General features: G+C 40.9%; 1 protein-coding gene across 3 annotated transcripts in view; it reads right to left on the bottom strand.

Moving 5' to 3' along the window:
• The window catches only part of cntln (centlein, centrosomal protein), a 470,872-nt gene extending 454,977 nt beyond the window's left edge, over positions 1-15,895 (bottom strand). The window contains exons 1-2 of one of the 3 annotated variants that reach the window (XM_087995387.1): positions 15,808-15,862; positions 9,288-9,380 (exon numbers count right to left, since the gene is read on the bottom strand). In XM_087995387.1, the coding sequence (XP_087851513.1) occupies positions 9,288-9,368 (81 nt within the window). In that variant the 5' untranslated portion in view covers positions 9,369-9,380; positions 15,808-15,862. Of the gene's footprint in view, positions 1-9,287; positions 9,381-14,945; positions 15,130-15,804 lie in introns of those variants that run through there. The other 2 variants (XM_087995398.1, XM_087995382.1) reach the window with 2 other exon arrangements.
• Between the last annotated feature and the right edge of the window lie 5,408 nt (positions 15,896-21,303).

The following is a 21,303-nucleotide window of genomic DNA, read 5'->3' on the forward strand; positions in this document are numbered from 1 at the left end:
TCTAAAACAAAGTTATTAGGTTAAATGCAACAACTCTAAACAACACCATATCAATAAAGAATCACCTGTATTTGATTCAATAAATACAAGTGATAAGTCATTCCATTGTATATATTCCACAAGTAATCTTTAACGTGGTACTGCGAACTTCAGAAATTTAAAATTAACAGTAACAGTCTGTGCTACATGTTAACTTTGGACATTATTTGGTTTCAAATGAGTCTGCTTTAATCCAAGAAAAATATTGTGATTTCACTTGAACAATCAGCAGTAACATCAAAAAATAGTGAAACTGACAAATTGACCTAAACATAAAGCCAGGCTTTATTAACAATTTTGAATTTCTTAAAATAGTTGCTTAACTGCTGTGCAATTGGTATGGAACCCTTTTTAAAAACAAAGTTGACATTACAGATAGCAGAAGAAAGCAAACCAGTTATGAACACTGATTAAACAAGATGCATTGTTGTTGTCGTCAGGATATTCCACCATGCCACATCGTAAACAAAGTCTATGACAAGAAGGAACACTAATGGGAGATATTTCAAACAATAATATTTATTGCTCATGTCTAATTGTGATTGAGATGATGGTAATGGCTGTCTTTTTGAACGGCTTGCAGTACATATTACATAGTTACTCTCACAGTGCTGTTCAGAAGGGAATTTCAGAATTTTGATTCAGCACGCAGTGAAGGATGATCACGCTATTCCAAAATCCTTCACGGGACATGGACATCACTGGCTGGATGAGCATTTACTGCCCTTCCCAGATCCCCTCAAGGTGGTGATAAACATCCTTCTTGAACTGCTACAGTCCATTTGTTATAGGTAGACCTCAATGCCATTGGGAAGGGTGTTCCAGTATTTTTTATATGGCTAGTCCAGTTCAGTTTTCGATCAATTATAACCCCCAAGATGTTGTCAGTAGGGGACTTTATGATGGCAACGCCATTGAATGTCAAAGGTTGATAGTTTCTCTTCAGCTGAAGATGGTGTTGCCGGGCATTTGTGTAGTCCAAATGTTCCTTGCTGCTTGTCACCTCAAACATGGATATCATCCATGTCAGTGTTTGAGGAGGAGCAAATAGTGCTTCAGTATATGAAAAAAAGCAAATGGTGATGACACTTGGCATTCATCAGAGAACATCTCCATTTCTAACCCAATGGAGGAAAGATCATTGATGAAGCAGTTGAAGATGGTATGGCTTAGGACACATCCCTGAGAAACTCCCATCGAGGTGTCCTGGAGCTGAGATGACTGACCTCCAAAAACTGAAGCCGCCTCCTCCATTGGACTGTTTAATTGTTCACCAACATTTATGACTGGATGTGGCAGAGCTGTAGAGTTTAGATCTGTTCCTTTGGTTGTGGAATGACCGAGCTCGATCTACCACTTGCTGAGTATGCTATTTGGCACTCATCGGATTTTGTAGAGTCACAAGGTTGACATCTCATTTTCATGAATGCCTGGAGCTGTTTCTCCAATGTCTCTTTCACTCTTTATTGAATGAGAGTTGATCCACTGATGACAGTCCACTCACGTCAATCAGTATGCAGACACATTGACTTGCTTTTCCAGAATTCACGACCATGCACCATCGCTGAGATCCATACTGCGACAAGAAAAACTAGACCGAACATATTTCAGTCCTGTTTGGTAGCTTCACCATGTTGATACCTCATTTATAGATATCCTTAGTGTTACCCCTGGCTTGTTATCCTGCTCTCTTCATTGAAACAGAGTTCATCCTTTAACTTAATGCTTTTAGTAAAATGGGGGGCATGCAGGTCTTGAGGCTGCAGATTACATTCCAGTACAATTCAGCTGCTGATGATCCATAACTATTCCATGGATGCCAAGTTTGACTTACCGGATCTGTATGATTTCCACTCCAATTAGCATGGTGATGGTGCCATATAATACAAAGGAACATTCCCTCCATGTGAAACTGGAACTTCATTCCTACAAGGTCTGTACAGTATTCATTCTCACCAAAATTGTCCTGGACAGATGCATCTACGACAGGCAGACGCATGAGAATAAGGTCAAGTATGTTTTTCCATCTTGTTGATTCTCTTCCCACCTGTCACAAACCCAGCCCAGCAGCTATTTAGATTAGATTAGATTAGTTACAGTGTGGAAACAGGCCCTTCGACCCAACAAGTCCACACTGCCCCGCCGAAGCGCAACCCACCCATGCCCCTACATTTAGCCTTACCTAACACTACGGGCAATTTGGCATGGCCAATTCACCTGACCTGCACATCTTTGGACTGTGGGAGGAAACCGGAGCACCCGGAGGAAACCCACGCAGACACGGGGAGAATGTGCAAACTCCACACAGTCAGTCGCCTGAGTCGGGAATTGAACCCGGGTCTCTGGCGCTGTGAGGCAGCAGTGCTAACCACTGTGCCACCGTGCCGCCCATGTTCTTTATGACTCGACCAGCTTGGTCATTACTGCTGCTCGCAAACCACTCTTGTTGATGGATATTAAAGATCCTACCAGAGTACATTCTGCACCAGTGCCATCCTCAGTACTTCCTTCAAATGCTGTTTAACATGGATAAATACTGATTCATCAGCCAAAGACAGGCAGTAATAAATAGTAATCAGCAAGAGGTTTCTTTACCTATATTAGACCGGAGGCTATGAGACTTCATGGGATCCAAAGTTAACATTGAAGACTCTCAGGACATGATAAATGTTCAGTTCTGATTCCAATCTACAACTATCAGAATTCAGCTTCATCAAAAGGAAATTCAGCAGACATAATAAGTTATCACATTTTATCCTTTGTTTTTGCAGGCCCATCGAATATTATTTTCTGTTTTGCCTTTTCATTTTTAAAACCCATCACCTCTGCAGAGACTGGTCTTTCATGTTGTGGGTGGGTGTCTGTGCATGTAGGGGATTAAGGGGATATAGTTCTAATTCCAGTTCATAACTTATATCGTAATCAGTAGTTGCCACTTTTTTTATGAACAAAACTCAATCTTAAATAACAGATTAAATCAACTGTCAGCAGTCTTGCAAACATTGTAGGCTAAAAATCTCTCTTTTGCAGGTAAGTAAGCAAAGACTGTCCCAAACTTACTTATCGGTTGAGAAATAGAGTTATGTTTTTATATGGTATTTATCTGCCGAACAGCAGACGCACTGCTCGCTGTACCAATTTTCACAGTCTTGTGCTTTCACCCTTAGTTACATGTTGGAGCCTCCCAGTGACAACTACAAGTTGCCTCATATAATCTTCTTCCTCTTTCTTGCTCTGCATTCCTATTCTTTCAACAAGCAGCTTCTACATCAATTTCTCATGCATTAGAATACGGCCAATGCAACCTTGTTTTGATTATATATTCATTAATGATCTTTCCCCTTCCACCAATCTGAGAACTTCATCATTGCTTGTATTCTCTCCAATTGATCCACTCCATCCTTAGAGCCCTCCATTTGACCCAACAAGTCCACACCAACTCTCCAAAGAGCATCCCACCCAGACTCATCCCGCTACTCTATCCCTGTAACCCTGCATTACCCATAGCTAATCCAGCTAACCTACACATCCCCAGACGCTATGGGAAATCTAGCATGGCTAATCCACCTAACCTACACATCTTTGGACTGTGGGAGGAAACCCATGCAGACATGGGCAGAATGTGCAAACCTCACACAGACAGTTGGCTGATGCTGGAATTGAACCCGAGTCCCTGATGCTGTAAGGCAGAGCGCTAAACACTAAGTCACCATGCTACCTTAAATTCTCCAGGACATTTCACAATGTTCTATTCTTTGCATGCTCACTTTAATCACAGTCCATATTTCTGCCCATAACAACAAGATAACCCAAATTAGTCTTGCTAATTCTTTCGAACTTCCAGTCATTCTTATAGTGAGCAATTATTTACAGTTGCAGAATGCATGCTTTCCAATTGTGTAACAACAATGAATTAGAAGCCGAATGTGTTTTGTATTGCAAGACAAACCTGGCTAATGGAACTTCTAAGCATGGAGATCACTGACAAATGAAAGATTCTCAATGTAAACCTCTAGAATGTTGCAAATTGTCAAGTGCCACGGAAACTTCATAGAGAGAGAGAGAGCACTAAAACGGCAGATGTGCAAAGCAATCAAATTAGTAGTCGGAAACATTGCCGGTGGGTTATATTCTAGATTGTGGACACGAACTGAAAGGCATGCTTAAATATTAGTCATCCAGGAATATGCAAGATTTAAAAACCAATGGCAACCCGTCCATGTGAAGTAAAGCGCTGTGAAGGTCACAACTGAAGGACAGTCATTAAACACCACTGTAGCACAAATAAAAAAGGATAAAGAAAATCTCTCACTCTGACTGCTGCAAGCCAATATCAGCTGACTAATAAAGCCAAGCTTCTCAAAATCTACCGCTTGCCTACCAATATCTGCAGCAATATCACTCAGTATAATGATCATAGCGTCCCATTGTCTAGTCTTCACAGAATGCAACTTTTATCCTTTTGGGGCTCACCTCAATCTGTGTGCGTGTCATTGGCTATTTTTTCTTCTAATGTTTAGTAACTAAAATACTTCCGATGTTAATTCAAGAAAGCTTAGTTAAATTGGCTCCTTTCAAACCTTGAATTTGTTTAATCTGGGTGAGAGGTATCCACAAAGGAACGAATGCTTTTTAAATTAATCTTGTTGCAACCAACTGAGGGGGCAGGTAAATAAAGGGAGCCAATTAATTCCTCCTCACCCAACTGCTTGGCTATTTGGAGTATTCCATCTGGAACCATAATAAATTGGGGAAGCTCACCCAGGGACTGGTTGTAACAATTGTTCTGCTATAATGCGGTAATTGCATTCATGCGACATCCTGTTACAAAAAATCGCGTAATAGAAATAACGGAGCCTACGGGAAAAACACAGTTTGGGGCTGACCACAAAAAATATCAGTAAAAGTTGAAACAAAAATAATAGCCTAACATAAACGATAGTATAATCAAGTAAATGTTAAAATTATACATTTTAATGAAATAATGCAATAAATTTAACACTCAGCGGTTTCTGAGTTTGCTCAGTTACAGTACTGTATTAGGACAGGGGCAGGGGGTCACCAATAGCATCATCATTACTTTCAGGTTCAATTCTGGGTGCAGCATTACAACAAAAGAAAATACTTAGTCCAGAAGTGTGTGGCTATCGTTCATTGCCCTCAGACTGTTTCTTGGTGGTTGACTTAAAAAAGGCATCTAGTTTTTGCTGATTTGCCATCTTTCATGAAGAAACTGTACATAGGGTGCCAGATAAGACTTTGTCACAAACTGCTATCCTGCTGCATTCTGCATTGTAATCATTGTCTTTAAGAGCTGCAACTGCTTCTCAACATCCTTCAAAATTGAAGACAAAAGAGAACTGGAAAGCTCTCGAGATGCTTCAGCCTGGACTTCACGGTCTTTATCTCAAGCTTCAATTTCCCCCACAGCAACAAGTTGTTATAGATCAGCTGTGGAGAGGTCTTCACAATGGGACTCAAGCAGCTTTATGGTGAGAAAGGTGGTCCCAGATTGCTTTCTCAATTGATCTTCTATCCAAACACTTAGAAGTCACTCCATCTTGTGTTCCTTTGTTCGTGATCTCAGAGACTTGTTAGCACTCAGACTTATTCCAGCAATGCAGCTGATTTTAATTCTTTCTGCACTGTCTCCAATGATGCATGGCAAAGACTCCTTTATCACAATATCACATGCTCTTTCATTATGCCCGAAACGCTTTATTAAATTTAGCTTCTGTTCAAGTGTTATAGCCTTTCTTTTAGTCACCACCCATGATTTTTTCACCTGGATGCTTCCTGTCAACATTCTTGCAACTTTGCCTTTCCATATTCATGTAAAACTCAGATTTGCAAAAAACCGGACTGAAAATTACTGAGTATAGCACCATAACTTCCATGAATCACTTCATCACAAAGCACGCGAGCCAACTGACCATGTGATGTCGATGCAGAGTCCAGTCCTCCGTGCACCACAACACCTCGTGCCAGGGATGGAATTGCGTAACAGCCAACAGGAGCTCACATTTTTAAAAAAAGTTCCCTAAGTCACCAATTGCATTACAGCTAAATCATGTTGATGAAATACACGTTATAGAAGATTGACCTGTACTAACTCTAATTTCTTTGTGGTTGTAACCACTTCGGACAATTCATTTCCCCAGGTACTAAAACTAAGATATCTGTTCCAGTTGTTGACCATTTGTATTCAACTCTGCTCACCCACCATTGTTTCTTTTGATTTTTGTAACTTTCATGTTTAATTTTAACTCTGTAAATTTGCACCACCTTAATCATTCTAATAATTTTTGTAGATCTGTTGTGTTAACTACTAGGGCTTGGTCAGTTGCTAACCTTATTACTTTTACGAACCTTACTACTTTGCCACCTTTCTGTATTTCATCAAGTATTTGTGACAAAACTTTTGCATAATATTCAAGAGGAATGGTCCATATGGAATTAAGCAATATTACTTATTTGACACAAAATGAAAACTGACTTGTCACAAAAATGTTCATTTGATATTCAGGGTTGACCAGATATATAAAAAAATTAGCAAGATAACTAGAGTCATAGAGTCATACAGATGTACAGCACAGAAACAGATCCTTCAGTCCAACTCGTCCAGGCTGACCAGATATCCCAACCCAACCTCGTCCACCTGCCAGCACCTTGCTCATATTCCTCCAAACCCTTCTTATTCATATGTCCATGCAGATGCCTTTTAAATGTTGTAATTGTACCAGCCTCCACCACTTCCTCCAGCAGCTCATTCCATACATGTACTACCCTCTGAATGGGAAAGTTGCCCCTTAGGTCACTTTTATATCTTTCCCCTCTCACCCTAAACCCATGCCCTTTAGTTCTGGACTCCCCCACCCAGGGATAACATTTTGTCTATTTATCCTATCCATGCCCCTCATGATTTTATAAATCTCTTTAAGGTCACCCCTCAGCCTCCGACGGTCCAAGGAAAACAGCCCTAGCCTATTCAACCTCTCCTTATAGCTCACATCCTCCAACCCTGGCAACATCCTTCCAAATCTTTTCTGAACCCTTTCAAGTTTCACAACATCTTTCCTATAGGAAGGAGACCAGAATTGCACGCAATATTTCAACAGTGGTCTAACCAATGTCCTATAAAGCCACAATATGATCTCCCAATTCCTTTACTCAATACTCTGACCAATAAAGGAAAGCATGCCAAACGCCTTCTTCACTATCCTATCTATCTGCGACTCTACTTTCAAGGAGCTATGAACCTGCACTCCAAGGTCCCTTTGTTCAGCAACACTCCCTAGGACGTTACCATTAAGTGTATAAGTCCTGCTAAGATTTGCTTTCCCAAAATGCAGCAGCTCAAACTTATCTAAATTAAACTCCATCTGCCACTTCTCAGCTCATTCATTGGCCCAAATGATCAAGGTCCCGTTTTAATCTGAAAAATAGTTTATCAGGAAAGCAAATTACATATTGAAATACATATTAAGTAAAACAGGCAACATATAGGCTAGTTTAAATGAAACAAAAAGTCATTTTTGTGGGACCAAAGGAATATGACTCCTCAAGGTATCAACTTCAGAGAGAGATTGACTTGACGAGAAAGTTGACTATTCCTTGCCGTACCCTGAGAGCCATCAGTTACAGACATTTTGTGGTTTCCACTTACAGAATTATACAAAAGAGGGTTTAAAAGAGAGCTTCCTTAGTAGTCTGTGTGTTAATATTACTTTGTTAGGGAACTTGAGAGTGTCTTGTATGCTGTGTTAATCACAATCTGAAAAGTACACTCGCATCGCAGGTAAAGAAAGAAAAATTCTCTCATACAAAAGCTGCCAACCAGTTAAAAAATGGAATCTGGACAAAGGAACTTCAGTGAGCCTAAAATCCAAACATCTCAAAAAATGTTTGTTCAATTCCCAACGTCAATGCAACCAGTGCAACCCAGTAACAGCCACAATCTTGTTTTATCTAATTTTACCTGGATATCAGGGGTTTAGTTATGAGGAGAGATTATGCAAATTACACATGTTTGCTTTAGAATTTAGAAGATTAAGGTCTACAAGATATTAACAGGAAAAGACAGGGTAGATAAAGATAAATTAAAAGGGGCCTAAGGGGTAACTTTCTCACGCAGAGGGTAGCGTGCGTACGGAATGAGGTGCCAGCCGAAGTGGTGGAGGCTGGGTCAATTACAACATTTAAAAGACATCTAAATGAGTATATGAACAGGAAGAGTTTAGAGGGATACGGGCCAAGTGCAGGCAAATGGGACTAAATTCATTGAGAATATTTGGCCGGCATGGACAAGTTGAATCAAAGGGTCTGTTTCCGTACTGAACATCTCTATGACTCTATTTCCACTTGCTGGGATTTTAGAACTAGGGGACATAGTCTGAAAATTAGGAGCAGATTCTTCAGGAGAGATGTTTGGAAGCACTTCGCTACACAAAGGGTGGTAAACATTTGGAACTCTCTTCAACAAACAGTGATGAATGTTAGATCAATTGCTAATTTTAAATATGAGGCAAATACATTTTTGTTAAGCTATTACGATATAAAGATATTAAGAGATACTGGCCAGAGGCAGATATACAGAGTGAAGCCACAGATCAACCATGATCTCAATGCATGGTGGAGCAGGCTTGAGGGACTGAGTGACCTATTTCTGTTCCTACACTCCTGTGTTTATAAGCAATTCAGAGACTGATCTATACAATCTTTTTTTTAAATCTTGCCTTTTGGACTCGCCTCTTCTTTCTAAAACTATACATATATGAATTGCTTCTGACATGTAATACTTAGTAAAAGCAGTCTCTTTTTGTAAATTCTGGAAAGCTGGTTAATTAACTTGTCCCCTTTTAAACATAAGGGGATTCCTGAAGAAGGGCTCATGCCCAAAACATCGATTCTCCTGTTCCTTGGATGCTGCAGACCTGCTGCACTTTTCCAGCAACACATTTTCAGCCCTTTTAAACATACGTTTATTTGAATCCGGTGGAAAGCATCCACAGGGAAGGGATCTTTTCTAAATTGTTGCAACCAATTGAATAAAGAAGTAGTTCATCCGTCCTTCCCTGGAACTCAACAATCTGGAATATTTTGTCTGAAACCAGCACAAACTGGGGATTCTCACTTGGTCATAACAATGAGCTAAAAGGCAACAGACCCCAAAATTTCAATCTCTAGTGGACCATAATTGATCAAATGCAAAAGTGGGGACAACAACCACATTAAGCAAACAAACTCACCTGACACTGAGCAAGGTCTTCTGAGAGTTTCCTCACTTGTTGTTCCAGCAGCAGCTGAGGGTCACACTGCATTGAAGCCATTTAGTGATACACCTTTTCAAAATGCACAGAAATAAAAGCATGAAAATTAAATAATGATAATTGCAGCAAATCTTGTTAGAATACATCCAGAATACTAAATACAGTTTACAGTACTGTATATCTCAGGAAGGATATATTGAATTGGAAGGGAAAGTACAACATCGGTTCATCAGATTGATACACACAAATAAAAGGGTTAAATTATGAGGTGAAGTACATTCACCTGAAAGCAGAAGAATGAGCGCTCTGAGATGTTTGAAACGTTTAAAGATTTCAATCGGGTAGAGAGAATTAGAGATTTCACTGGTGTGGGAGCCAGGACTGTCATAACTCTGAAATTACCATTAGGCTGTTACAGGAGAGGACAGGAAAACATCTTCACACAAAAGGGCAGTTGAAATCTGGGAAAATATTAAAACTGTGATGGATGATATTTTGTTAGGCAAAAGCATTAAGGGTTACTGAAGCTGTACAGATCAAACACGGTGGAACAGTGGTTAGCGCTGCTGCCTCACAGCACCAGAGACCCGGGTTCAATTCCCACCTCAGGAGTTTGCACATTCTCCCCGTGTCTGCGTGGGTTTCCTCCCACTGTCCAAAAATGTGCAGGTTATGTGAATTGGCTATGCTAAATTGCCCGTAGAATTAGGTGAAGGGGTAAATGTAGGGGAATGGGTCTGGGTGGGCTGCTCTTCGGTGGGTCGCTCTTCAGAGGGTCGGAGTGGACTTGTTGGGCCGAATGGCCTGTTTCCACACTGTAAGTAATCTAATCTAATTTTTTAAAAAATGGTGAAATTGATTTAGAAGGATGATATCAGAAACAGATAGAAAACGAAAGGATTGACAGGGTAAGTCTCTTCGCTCAAAAATGTTGAAAGATGACCTGAAATCTTTAAATCTTTGACAGAGTGGAATCAGAGACGATGTTTCTTCTTGTGAGGAAGGCAAAACTTGAGGTTACCAATTTAAGATAATCATCAGGAAGTGCAAAAGGAAATTCATAAGAAACTACTTCACTCAAAGAGTGGAGATCATGTAGAACTCACTACCACAGGGAATGTTAAAGTGAATAATAGTAATTAAGGGGAAACTATTCTGGCACACGAAGAGAGGAAAAGAAAGCTATGATTTCAAGTTTAGCTGGGGAAATAGAAGTGAAGGCTTAAGAGCAGGATAATAGCTGGCATTCAAAAACAAATGTTATTGGACAAACTCAGCAGGTCTGGCAGAATCTATGCAGAGAAAACAGAGTTAATGTTTCCAATCCAGTGACCCTTCTTCAGAACTCAGAACAGCAACATCTCAACTTCTATTTAAGGACATTAAAGTCTTCAGGACTCAATATCAAGTTAATAATCTAAGAGCATGAACACCTCCCTCCATGTTTATTACACAGTTCCACACTCCAGTTTCTGTAAAAACATGGGTTGCTTTCGAATAGCCAAACAATTTTCAGCCATTCACAGTCCCTGTCATTGTCTAAATTATTGTCTAGCTTCTCTTCTTCCCTGGCTTACTATCTGCCTACTTTTCTTATTTCTTTCTCCATGTCACCGGGCTCTACTCCACCTGTCTGCTCCTTGCTTTCTCACCCACTGCCCCTGTTGGGTTCTTTTCCTGAGGTTTCATACATAAGATGAAATTCGCAAACACCAACTTCTTCAAACAATTATAGTTTATTAAAGCTTGTATAAGCTAGATCACTCCCTTTGACCCTCTTCGCAGGCATGCGTAGTCGGGTCAAAGTAAGGCCCTGAACAAAGGGAATACACCTCCTTTATACAGGTCAGTTGACAATGCTTACGGTGCTCTGGTCACTCCTCCACAGTCACATGCCACTCAAGACAACACCCACTCACTCACAGTCACATGTTATCCCAGGTACAATAGCAGGATGAGATCATCCTCAGAGATAATGCAAATGCTAATGCTCCAATCCTGGGGGATCGTTATGCAGATGACTTTTTGACTCAGTAATTCCCCAAGACAATGCCGATGCGACATACCAAGTTTCAGGGGATGACCAGTAAGTATTTCTGGATGGAAGATTGAATGATAGTTTAATTTGATAATAGCAGGAGAGTGGTAACAAATGACTGTCTAATTGTTGTGGGAGTCATTCGCATTCCTGCCTGACTGTGGTCCCCACCCACAATAAGAATGTTCACTCAGTGCAGTTTAACCCTTTAATATTAAAATAATATCCAGAGAGATATCCTCATTTAATCTTTTAACATTACACCTCCATCATCAGCATGAATACTACACTTTCCTAGCTGCTTCTAGCTCTGCAGAAGGGTGACTAGACTCCCGAAGTGCTAACTCTACTTTCTTTGCACAGTTGCTGCCAGACCTGCTGAATCTCTCCAGCAATTGCTGTTTTGTGTGTTTCAGATCTCCAAAATCTGTAATTCTTTGTTTTATTATAAACATAGACACAATAGGCTAGGGCTATTTTCTCTGGAGCGTCAGAGGTTGAGGAGTGACCTTATAGAGGTTTATAAAATTGAGGGGCATAGATAAGGTGAATAGCCAAGGTCTTTATTCCAGGGTAGGGGTGTCCAAAACTAGAGGGCACAGGTCTAAGGTGAGAGGGGAAAAATTCAAAATGTACCAAAGGGGCGACTTTTTCCCGTAGAGAGTGGCACATGCATGGAATGAGATGCCAGAGGAAGTGGTGAAGGCTGGTGTAATTACAACATTTAAAAGACATCTTATGGGTACATGAATAGGAAGGATTTGGAGGGTTATGGGCCAAATGGGACTGGATTAATTTAGGATGTCTGGTCAAAATGAATAAGTTAGATTGAAGGATCTGTTTCTGTGTTGCACAATTCTATGACTTTGTTACTGGCTAGGCCAAAAGGTTTGCTTCTGTGCCGTATGTTTAGATAAATACCCGTACTTTGTATTCTGTGGCAGTTATAATTCTATTTAAACAAAGGATTGCGCAATAGCTATTTTACACAAGACATGGAACAATTGAGTGACTAGCTGGGATGGAGGGAATTTGGATAGCTGCAAGAGTACTAACAATTGTAAAAGATAGCAAAGAACAATCAACATTAACTAGGTGCAGAACACTTATTGCTGGTGAGTCACTGGGGCTTTAAATATTTCGGTACTAGCTCTTCCAAAGACTTGAGTGAGTGAGAGAACTGGAAATTCTTCGATTCGGAATGACTGAATTATGGGATTGCCACAGACTTGAACAAGACGACCAAAATAAGAGCAGTAACTCTTATCAGTTCTGGGCAAAGTGTGCTACAAATCATGTTGCACTCTAAACTTCACTGACAGGCAGGAGTATCTACACTGATATATCTAGCTGAATCTTGGGCAAATGAAGGACGACATGAGAGGGGATTGTCTGAGGAAGAGGAGATCCATCTATGAGAACATACCTGAGAAAATAGAAACTTACTCAAAAAAACGTTGTTGACATTGTGTAGAAGCTCTGAGGTTTAATTATAAGTTGAAAGATATTTTTGAAAGAAATGACAAAGCTTGAGAGGCAACCCAAGCTTACCAAGTACAGGTCAATGATGAACAGAAAGGGCAAGTTCAGCAGGAAAATCAAAACCTTGTTATGCATTTGAATGCTCTAGAGGAAACCATTTAAAAGGCAAGGTAGCATGTCCAGCATGAAATTAAGCAGTGCACTAACTGAAAGAAGCTGAACCACTTTGAAGGCAAGTATTTTGCTTGAAAATAAAAACAACTTATAGAGATTGTCCAGCATTTCCAGAAACTATGTTACTGAAGAACCACTCTCCACTCTAGAGCAGACTGATACTGTCAAGTCTCAAGGTAAAAAATTGGCATGGAGCAATAACTGCAGAAGGAAAATATCAAGTGAATGATTTGATTTATTTAATATTGTTGCTTGTACTGAGGTACAGAAAAAGTGTGTAATGTCACCATTCTCATTGGTACACATAATATCATGAGTTTTGCAAACCCATGTGAGGTTTCTCAATACGAAGAACCAAAAATCAAGCCAAAGGTAAGGTCGAGACTCTATTATGGAATGAAGCTTACCTCAAGTGCAGAAACTAAACCGACAGTCCAATACAATGGGAAGAAAAAAAATGAATACTTCTAGCTGGTTGGCAGTATGCAAACTGCCATCATCTCAGTTGAAATAACTCAAAAGCTTGCACTGGTAACCCTTCAATTATAATAGACTTGCAATATTGCGCACTTCTAGTCACTGACTGCTACACAGCTCCTGATGGATAAACATTTTAGCTCAGATCAAACAAATTACATAATGTGGAACCTACAAGTGCTACAGAAAGTTGCAATGACCTGATAATCTGATAAGTGATTGTGCAAGTTATTGGCATCTTGTACAAATGAACTGAAGTCATTATCCGAAAAGAGATTAATAAAAGAGATGGACAACTTCCATGCAAACCACCAAGGGCTCAATTTCAGAATGAAAAGTCAAGAAAAATCACCACCTGAGCAGTGAGATTAAGAATTACAACAGCCAGTAATAACAACTTGTAATAAACAAACTAATCAAATTAAAGAACTGCTTATGACATCCCAGACTGACGGTAGATGAAGCTTAGACTAGACCTCTTAACTCTCACAAAAATTGATTATTTCATCACCATCCAACACTCTTCAGACTACTAGAAATTTAACCACAGAATGTCTGAAGTTGTCATAACATTCTCAACATTCTGATGAATGACAATGGCCCTTAGTTCCAAACTAAAAATTCAGGCATTTCATGAATAATTAGGAAATGTAGCACTACACATCAAATCTAAGGATTAAGGCAGTAGTGAAAATTTCCAAAGGGACCATTCAAAAGTTGATTAGACCCAGCACAGGTCAATCAGAAAGTAGAGAGACACATTTACCAAAGGCAGGGAAAGTAGTTCAGTCCAGCAATTAATGTCACACCAGGTAGACTACACTTAAAAAAGCTAAATATTTACTGAAGCCAGAAGTCCTGAAAGGAGTGTGGGACAAAACAAAGGAGATGAAGTTGAGGGAGAAATTTACCCATGATCTTAGTGAATTTCAGGACAAGCTAAAACGGCCAAATGGCTACTATTTTATATGGTTTCATGTGTGAATTTGCTTCTTTATTCAATTTGCAAAACCTTGAAAAGGTCAGACAACTGCACAGCATAATAAAAATATAAAATCATGTACTGAAATTTGTCATATCTTGCAAAGTCCAAACAAAACGAGCAATTTAAGAGCAGGGTACAGATGATATCATCGCTTTGTTTATGCCTTTTGCATGAAGTATTTTAAATTTATTGGAAATAAGATATTACATGTTGGAAAAGAAAACGGAAAGTGTGACACCGATTTAAGATCTAAGGAGGAACAAATTACTGCAATTGCTAGATTACATACTGAAGACAAGAAATGCTGATGATCACAACGGGTCAGACAGCGTCCAAAGCTCTGATGAAGGGTCATCTAGACTCGAAACGTAAACTTGCTCTCTCCGTCTGACCCGCTGTGATCGCCAGCATTGGTTGGTTAAAAGATCTAACAACTAGTTTACATTCACCATTAACCAACGTAAACAAAAATACGATTTACCCAGATAGAAGCTGAACGCTTGTCAATATTAACCAGAACAATCTTTCATCGTTGAATTTCAATGAAAACTACGCACGTGTGAACAACAGCGTCAATTGCAGATGTGAAATTGAAGCCAACTCCTAATCTAAACCTAGTTTAAAACACGGTTAGTTGGAGGGGGCGTTATTAACAGCGTGATTGGGCACCTGAGGATGGTACTGGGGTGGATTCAAGGTGCGTTAATACAAGAGGGGTTTATTTTACGGCTGGTTGAGAGGGAATAATGGTGTGCAGTAAAGGAATGTATGTGTGTATTTAATATGGCGGAGTTAATGGGGAAGTCGTGGCGGGGTGATTGCTATGGGGTTTAATCAGTGCGGGGAGGGTCTATTGCGAAGGAGATACATTGTGGGAGTGTTTATTGCAGGGATGGTTCACTATCGAGGTTTTTTGCTGCGGGGTTCATTAGGTAGGTTACGTGGGGGGTATTTGTGGTAGGGGGGTTCGCTGCTGAACGTTTTTATTGCAGGATTTCGTTTGCGATGGAGCTTAATTGCGGGAGGTTTATTGTGGAGAAAATATGAGGGAGGATTTATTGTAAGAGTTACACAAGTTAGGAGTTGATGGAGGTTTATTGCGGGGAGGGCTGCATTTGCAAGAGTGTTTATTGCAGTGAGGGCTCATTTCAGGTGTCCTTTGATGGAGTTTGTTCAAGTTTCCTTCGGGTTAGGCTGCAGAACGACCGTTATTAACCCAGGCGGTTACCCTGGCAACGGGCCCCGCGCGGTCACACCGAACCGGCTCAATGCCGAGTGATACTGCACAGTCTACAGCCGGAACGGGAAACAAATCCACGGGCTGATTTATCAACACTCACTACCAGCGCCCGAGCCCGGGGCTCAGCTCTACAGTCACGACCACGATCCCGAGCCCACCACCGTTCCGTCAACTTCTCCGCTGGTTCAAACTGCCCGCTTCCCGTAAAGCAGAATCACACTCACGCGCGACACTTTGCGGCAACGAGGCCACGCCCCACTCTCCCCCTCCCCGAGCCCAAGAATTCAAATTCTTCACGTGGATCCCTCCAGGCCACGCCCCTGCGCCCGCCCCACTGATTGATGCATATGAAGTTCTGAGGGGATAGATTATGCCAAGATTAATTTCCCCAAGGGTCAACAACCAAAGGCCTATTTCATTGGAGGATCAGGAACGTCAGAGGGATTTGAGGCAATTTCTTTTCAAGCACAGGGTTGTGGATATCAGGAACGCGTTGCCTAAAAGTGTGATGGGATGGGAACCCTCAACACATTTAAGAACTATTTAGATGAACACTTGAAGTAGCATAAAGGCTATAACCAAAGTGCTGGTAAAAGGTTTTAGAATAGATAGATGCTTGATAAGTGAAGTGGACTTGATTGGCTGAAGGGCATCTTTCCATGCTGCAAAAACTGTGATTAAAATAACAATTATTTACTCATAGTAGCATATGTCATGTGGAAATGAATCTTTATTTGAAAATGAATGTATACTTCTAAAATCTGATGACTCTGCTGATTTTGATCAGTGATTTGGAACAAACATTTATCCATATTTAAAAAGCACACAACACTAGTTTATAATCCAACAGGTTTACTTGGAAACGCTAGCTTTCGAAGTGCTGCTTCTTCCTCAGGTGGTTGAAGAGAAAAGCTTCCACAACCACCTGATGAAGCAGCAGCACTTTGAAAGCTAGTGTTTCCAAATAAACCTGTTGGACTATAACCTGATGTTATGAGGTTTTTAACTTTGTCAGCCCAGTCCAATCCATTATCCATTATCATTATCCATTTTGGCAGAGATAAAGAAGATTAGAAATGGGTGTAGGAATATAGGTATTTGAACCTGCTCTGCCATCTAATACTATCATGATTGATACACACAATAACACACAATGCACTGTTATACCAAATTATTTCTAAATTCATCCCATGTATAATTTGCAAAATGTTCACAATAAAAGGAATAAACTTGTACAATGTAATAACAGGGAACAGCTATTGTCAATAATCCATACACATCACTCATAAACACAAATGCCAAGGCAGCTAATCTTTCATAGGGTAAGACTGTGATTTTTTTTGTTTTTACAATTGTTTTGCTTCTAATGAGACCATTTTCGATTTGCTTTGTTTATTAACCACAAAACACTTCAGAAACTTTAATTACAAAAGTTCTTTTAATTTTCTTTCTTTGAACTAGCTTACAGTAAAGTAAGTTAAGTCCTCACAACATCTTGAGGTATACGATTGACCAGAATCTGAAGTAGGCCAACTATTGGCATTTTATGCCTACAAGACCAAGTCAAAGGCTGTGAATTCTACAGCAAGTTATACCCATCTTGACTCCCAAATGCCTGTCCAGCATTTAAAAGACTAAAATTAGGATTATTTTAGAATATTCTCCACTTACCTAGAAGAGTATAGGTCCAACAATTCACAAGGGGCTTGACACAATCCAGGACAAAACAGCCCACTTGACTCACCCTCTATCCACCAGTTCTACTACCAAAGCACGGTGGCAAAAGTGTGTACCATCTACAAGACACACTCACCAAGGTTCTTTGACAGCACCTTCCAAAATCTTCTAATATTTAGAAGAACAAAGGCAGCAATGGAATAGAAACATCATAATCTGCAAGTTCACCCCACAAGCTACAAGACACAATTGACTTGGAAAAATAGCATTGATTCTTCACTGTCACGGGGACAAATTCCTGGAAATCCCTAACACCATTTTGGGTGTACCTACACTATGTGGAGTGCAACAGTTCAAGCAGGTAGCTCACTATTAGCTTTTCAAGGATAATTAGGGTTGTGCAATAAATGAGGTAAAAACAATGATTGCAGATGCCGGAAACCAGATTCTGGATTAGTGGTGCTGGAATAAATGCTGACCTAACCAACAACAGCCAGAACCAAGCTTTTTGAAAAAATTATGTCAGTTTTATATTTTTACCATTAACTACTTCCTTATCTGAAATTCAAAATATTCACTGTTATATGCAATAAGGCTACTGACATCAAGTCATGGTGAGGAGAGGTAATGACATAGCCATTGCTCTACTGTGCTAAATAAGCCAAATACCACTTTTAAATGTATCATAGCTCCTCACTAATGCTGATTTTCAAAACTCTGTTCATTTGGTTGTGAAAATTGTAAATGGGTGTATATTGTATCCAAGGGATTCAGTTAGACCTTTGAATGTTCTGCACTTAAGCAGTGATGGGCATAGCTTTCAACTATAATAACACTGGGAAGTGATCCTGCACAATCACCAAACTCAGGGTGCAATTTAAGTTCATAGATTGATTCTTGAACAGAACTCACCTTTGAGAGAAATAACTAGTTCAGCCAATGTAGGATATGATGTGCACAGATGGTCTATGGTGTAATCAGAAACTTTTGTACATTTACAAAATGTCTTGCAAGAACTGTAACAAACACTACATTGGACAAACAGGCAGAAAACTAGCCACCAGGATACATGAACATCAACTAGCCACAAAACAACACAACACACTCTCACCAATATCCTTACATATGGATGAGGAAGGACACAACTTCGACTGGGGGAACACATCCATCCTAGGACAAGCCAAACAGAGACACACATGAGAATTCCTGGAAGCATGGCATCCCAAACAGAACACTATCAATAAACACATTGACTTAGCACCCCTTGAGAAAAACAACAGGAAATGACATCACCATAGGAAATAATGTCACCACCGGAAATGACATTACCAACCCTAGAAAACTCTAACATATAAACAGACAGCGGGCTACATCACTAGTGCTTCATTCGGAGGCTCACTGAAGATCTTACCTAGTATGGTGATGAAACATCTCAAAACGAACCTTCCAGCTCAGCGAGCAAACCTACATCCAGAAACTCAACCTGAGCTAAAATGTAGACCATAGAGCAAAGACACCTGCATCACGGAGCTGCTCGGGACGTACCTTGACAAGACCACTGCATCTCTCTCCAGACTCCCATTGCAAAGGCACATTCCAGCAGGAGATGTGTGACAGTCGCTATCGCCCCCACCCATCCCCCTGCAACCACTTTGAGGGCAATGTGCACTGTGCAGAGACGTTGGGCGTATGTGAATGATCTCACAGGTGGTGCCCTTCTCACCACTAGCCAAGCAAAGTCATTGTGCATGTTCAAAAGTTCTGGTGATGAGGCATTCTGTGAAATGACTTTTCCCGCAGAGTTTCAAGATGTCACGTGTTGACCATTTCCTGATGGACTTGTGGTCAAAGGTGTTTCTCTTTGCAAATTTCTCCATGAAGGGCAGTTGGCAAAATGTCCATATTACAGAGAAGGAAATGCTGGATGTCTTGAAATGCATTAGGAGGATAAATCCCCAGGACCTGATCAGGTATACCCTAGAACTCTATGGGAAGCTACAGACGTGATTGCTGGGCCTCTTGCTGAGATATTGGTATCATCAAGAGTCACAGGTGAGGTGCCGGAAGACTGGAGGTTGGCTAACGTGCCACTCTTTAAGAAGGGTGGTAAGGCCAAACCAGGGAACTATAGACTAGTGAGCCTGACGTCGGTGGTGGGCAAGTTGTTGGAGGGAATCCTGAGGGACAAGATGTACGTGAATTTGGAAAGGCAAGGACAGATTAGGGATAGTCAACATGGCTTTGTGCATGGGAAATCATGTCTCACAAACTTGATTGAGTTTTTTGAAGAAATAACAAAGAGGATTGATGAGGGCAGAGTGGTAGATGTGATCTACATGGGCTTCAGTAAAGCGTTCGACAAGGTTCCCCATGGGAGACTGCTTAGCAAAGTTGGATTTCACGGAATATAGGGAGAACTAGCCATTTGGATACAGAACTGGCTCAAAGGTAGAAGACAGAGGGTGGTGATGGTGGAGGGTTGTTTTTCAGACTGGAAGCCTGTGACCAGTGGTGTGCCACAAGGATCAGTGCTGGGTCCTCTACGTTTTGTCATTTACATAAATGATTTGGATGTGAGCATAAGAGATATAATTCGTAAGTCTACAGATGACACCAAAATTGGAGGAGTAGTGGACAGCAAAGAAGGTTACCTCAGATTACAACAGGATCTTGACCAGATGGGCCAATGGGCTGAGAAGTGGCAGATGGAGTTTAATTCAGATAAATGTGAGGTGCTGCATTTTGTGAAAGCAAATCTTAGCAGGACTTATACACCTAATGGTAAGGTCCTAGGGAGTGTTGCTGAACAAAGAGACCTTGGGGTGCAGGCCATAGCTCCTTGAAAGTAGAGTCGCAGGTAGATAGGATAGTGAAGAAGGCGTTTGGTATACTTTCTTTTATTGGTCAGAGTATTGAGTACAGGAGTTGGGAGGTCATGTTGCGGCGGTACAGGACATTGGTTAGGCCACTGTTGGAATATTGCGTGTAGTTCTGGTCTCCTTCATATCGGAAAGATGTTGTGAAACTTGAAAGGGTTCAGAAAAGATTTACGAGGATGTTGCTAGGATCGGAGGATTTGAGCTATACGGAGTGGCTGAACAGGCTAGGACTGTTTTCCCTGGAGTGTTGGAGGCTGAGGGGGGATCTTATAGAGGTTTACAAAATTATAAGGGGCATGGTTAGCATAAATAGACAAAGTCTTTTCTCTGGGGTAGGGGAGTCCAGAACTAGAGGGCAGAGGTTTAGGTGGGAGGGGAAAGATATAAAAGGGACCTAAGGGGCAACTTTTTCATGCAGAGGATGGTACGTGTATGGAACGAACTGCCAGAGGCATTTGGATGGGTACATGAATAGGAAGGGTTTGATTAGATTAGATTCCCTACAGTGTGGAAACAGGCCCTTCGACCCAACAAGTCCACACCGACTGTTCGAAGAGTAACCCACCCAGACCCATCTCCCCTGACTAATGCACCTAATACTACGGGCGATTTAGCATGGCCAATTCACCTAACCTGCACATCTTTGGACTGTGGGAGGAAACCAGAGCACCCAGAGGAAACCCATGCAGACACATGGAGAATGTGCAAACTCCACACAGACAGACGCCCAAGGCTGGAATTGAATCTGGGACCCTGGTGCTGTGAGGCTGCATTGCTAACCACTGAACCACCATGCCGCCCAGGGAGATGAGCCTGCTGCTGGCCGGTGGGACTAGATTGGGTTGGGATATCTGGTCGGCATGGATGGGTTGGACCAAAGGGACTGTTTCCATGCTGTACTTCTCTATGACTCTATGATACAGAATGGTTCAACTACTTGGAGCGTTTTGTGGCAATAAGACCACGTCCATCCTTCGCAACAGGTAGAACCTCAGTATGTAGTGACACTTGGTGTTTGTCTACCAAGGATCTAAGTGTGGTTT

The sequence above is a fragment of the Chiloscyllium plagiosum genome, unplaced genomic scaffold, assembly GCF_037043375.1.
Source record: "Chiloscyllium plagiosum isolate Xiang-an unplaced genomic scaffold, Cpla_swu_hap1 HiC_scaffold_2, whole genome shotgun sequence".
Lineage (NCBI taxonomy): Eukaryota > Metazoa > Chordata > Chondrichthyes > Orectolobiformes > Hemiscylliidae > Chiloscyllium > Chiloscyllium plagiosum.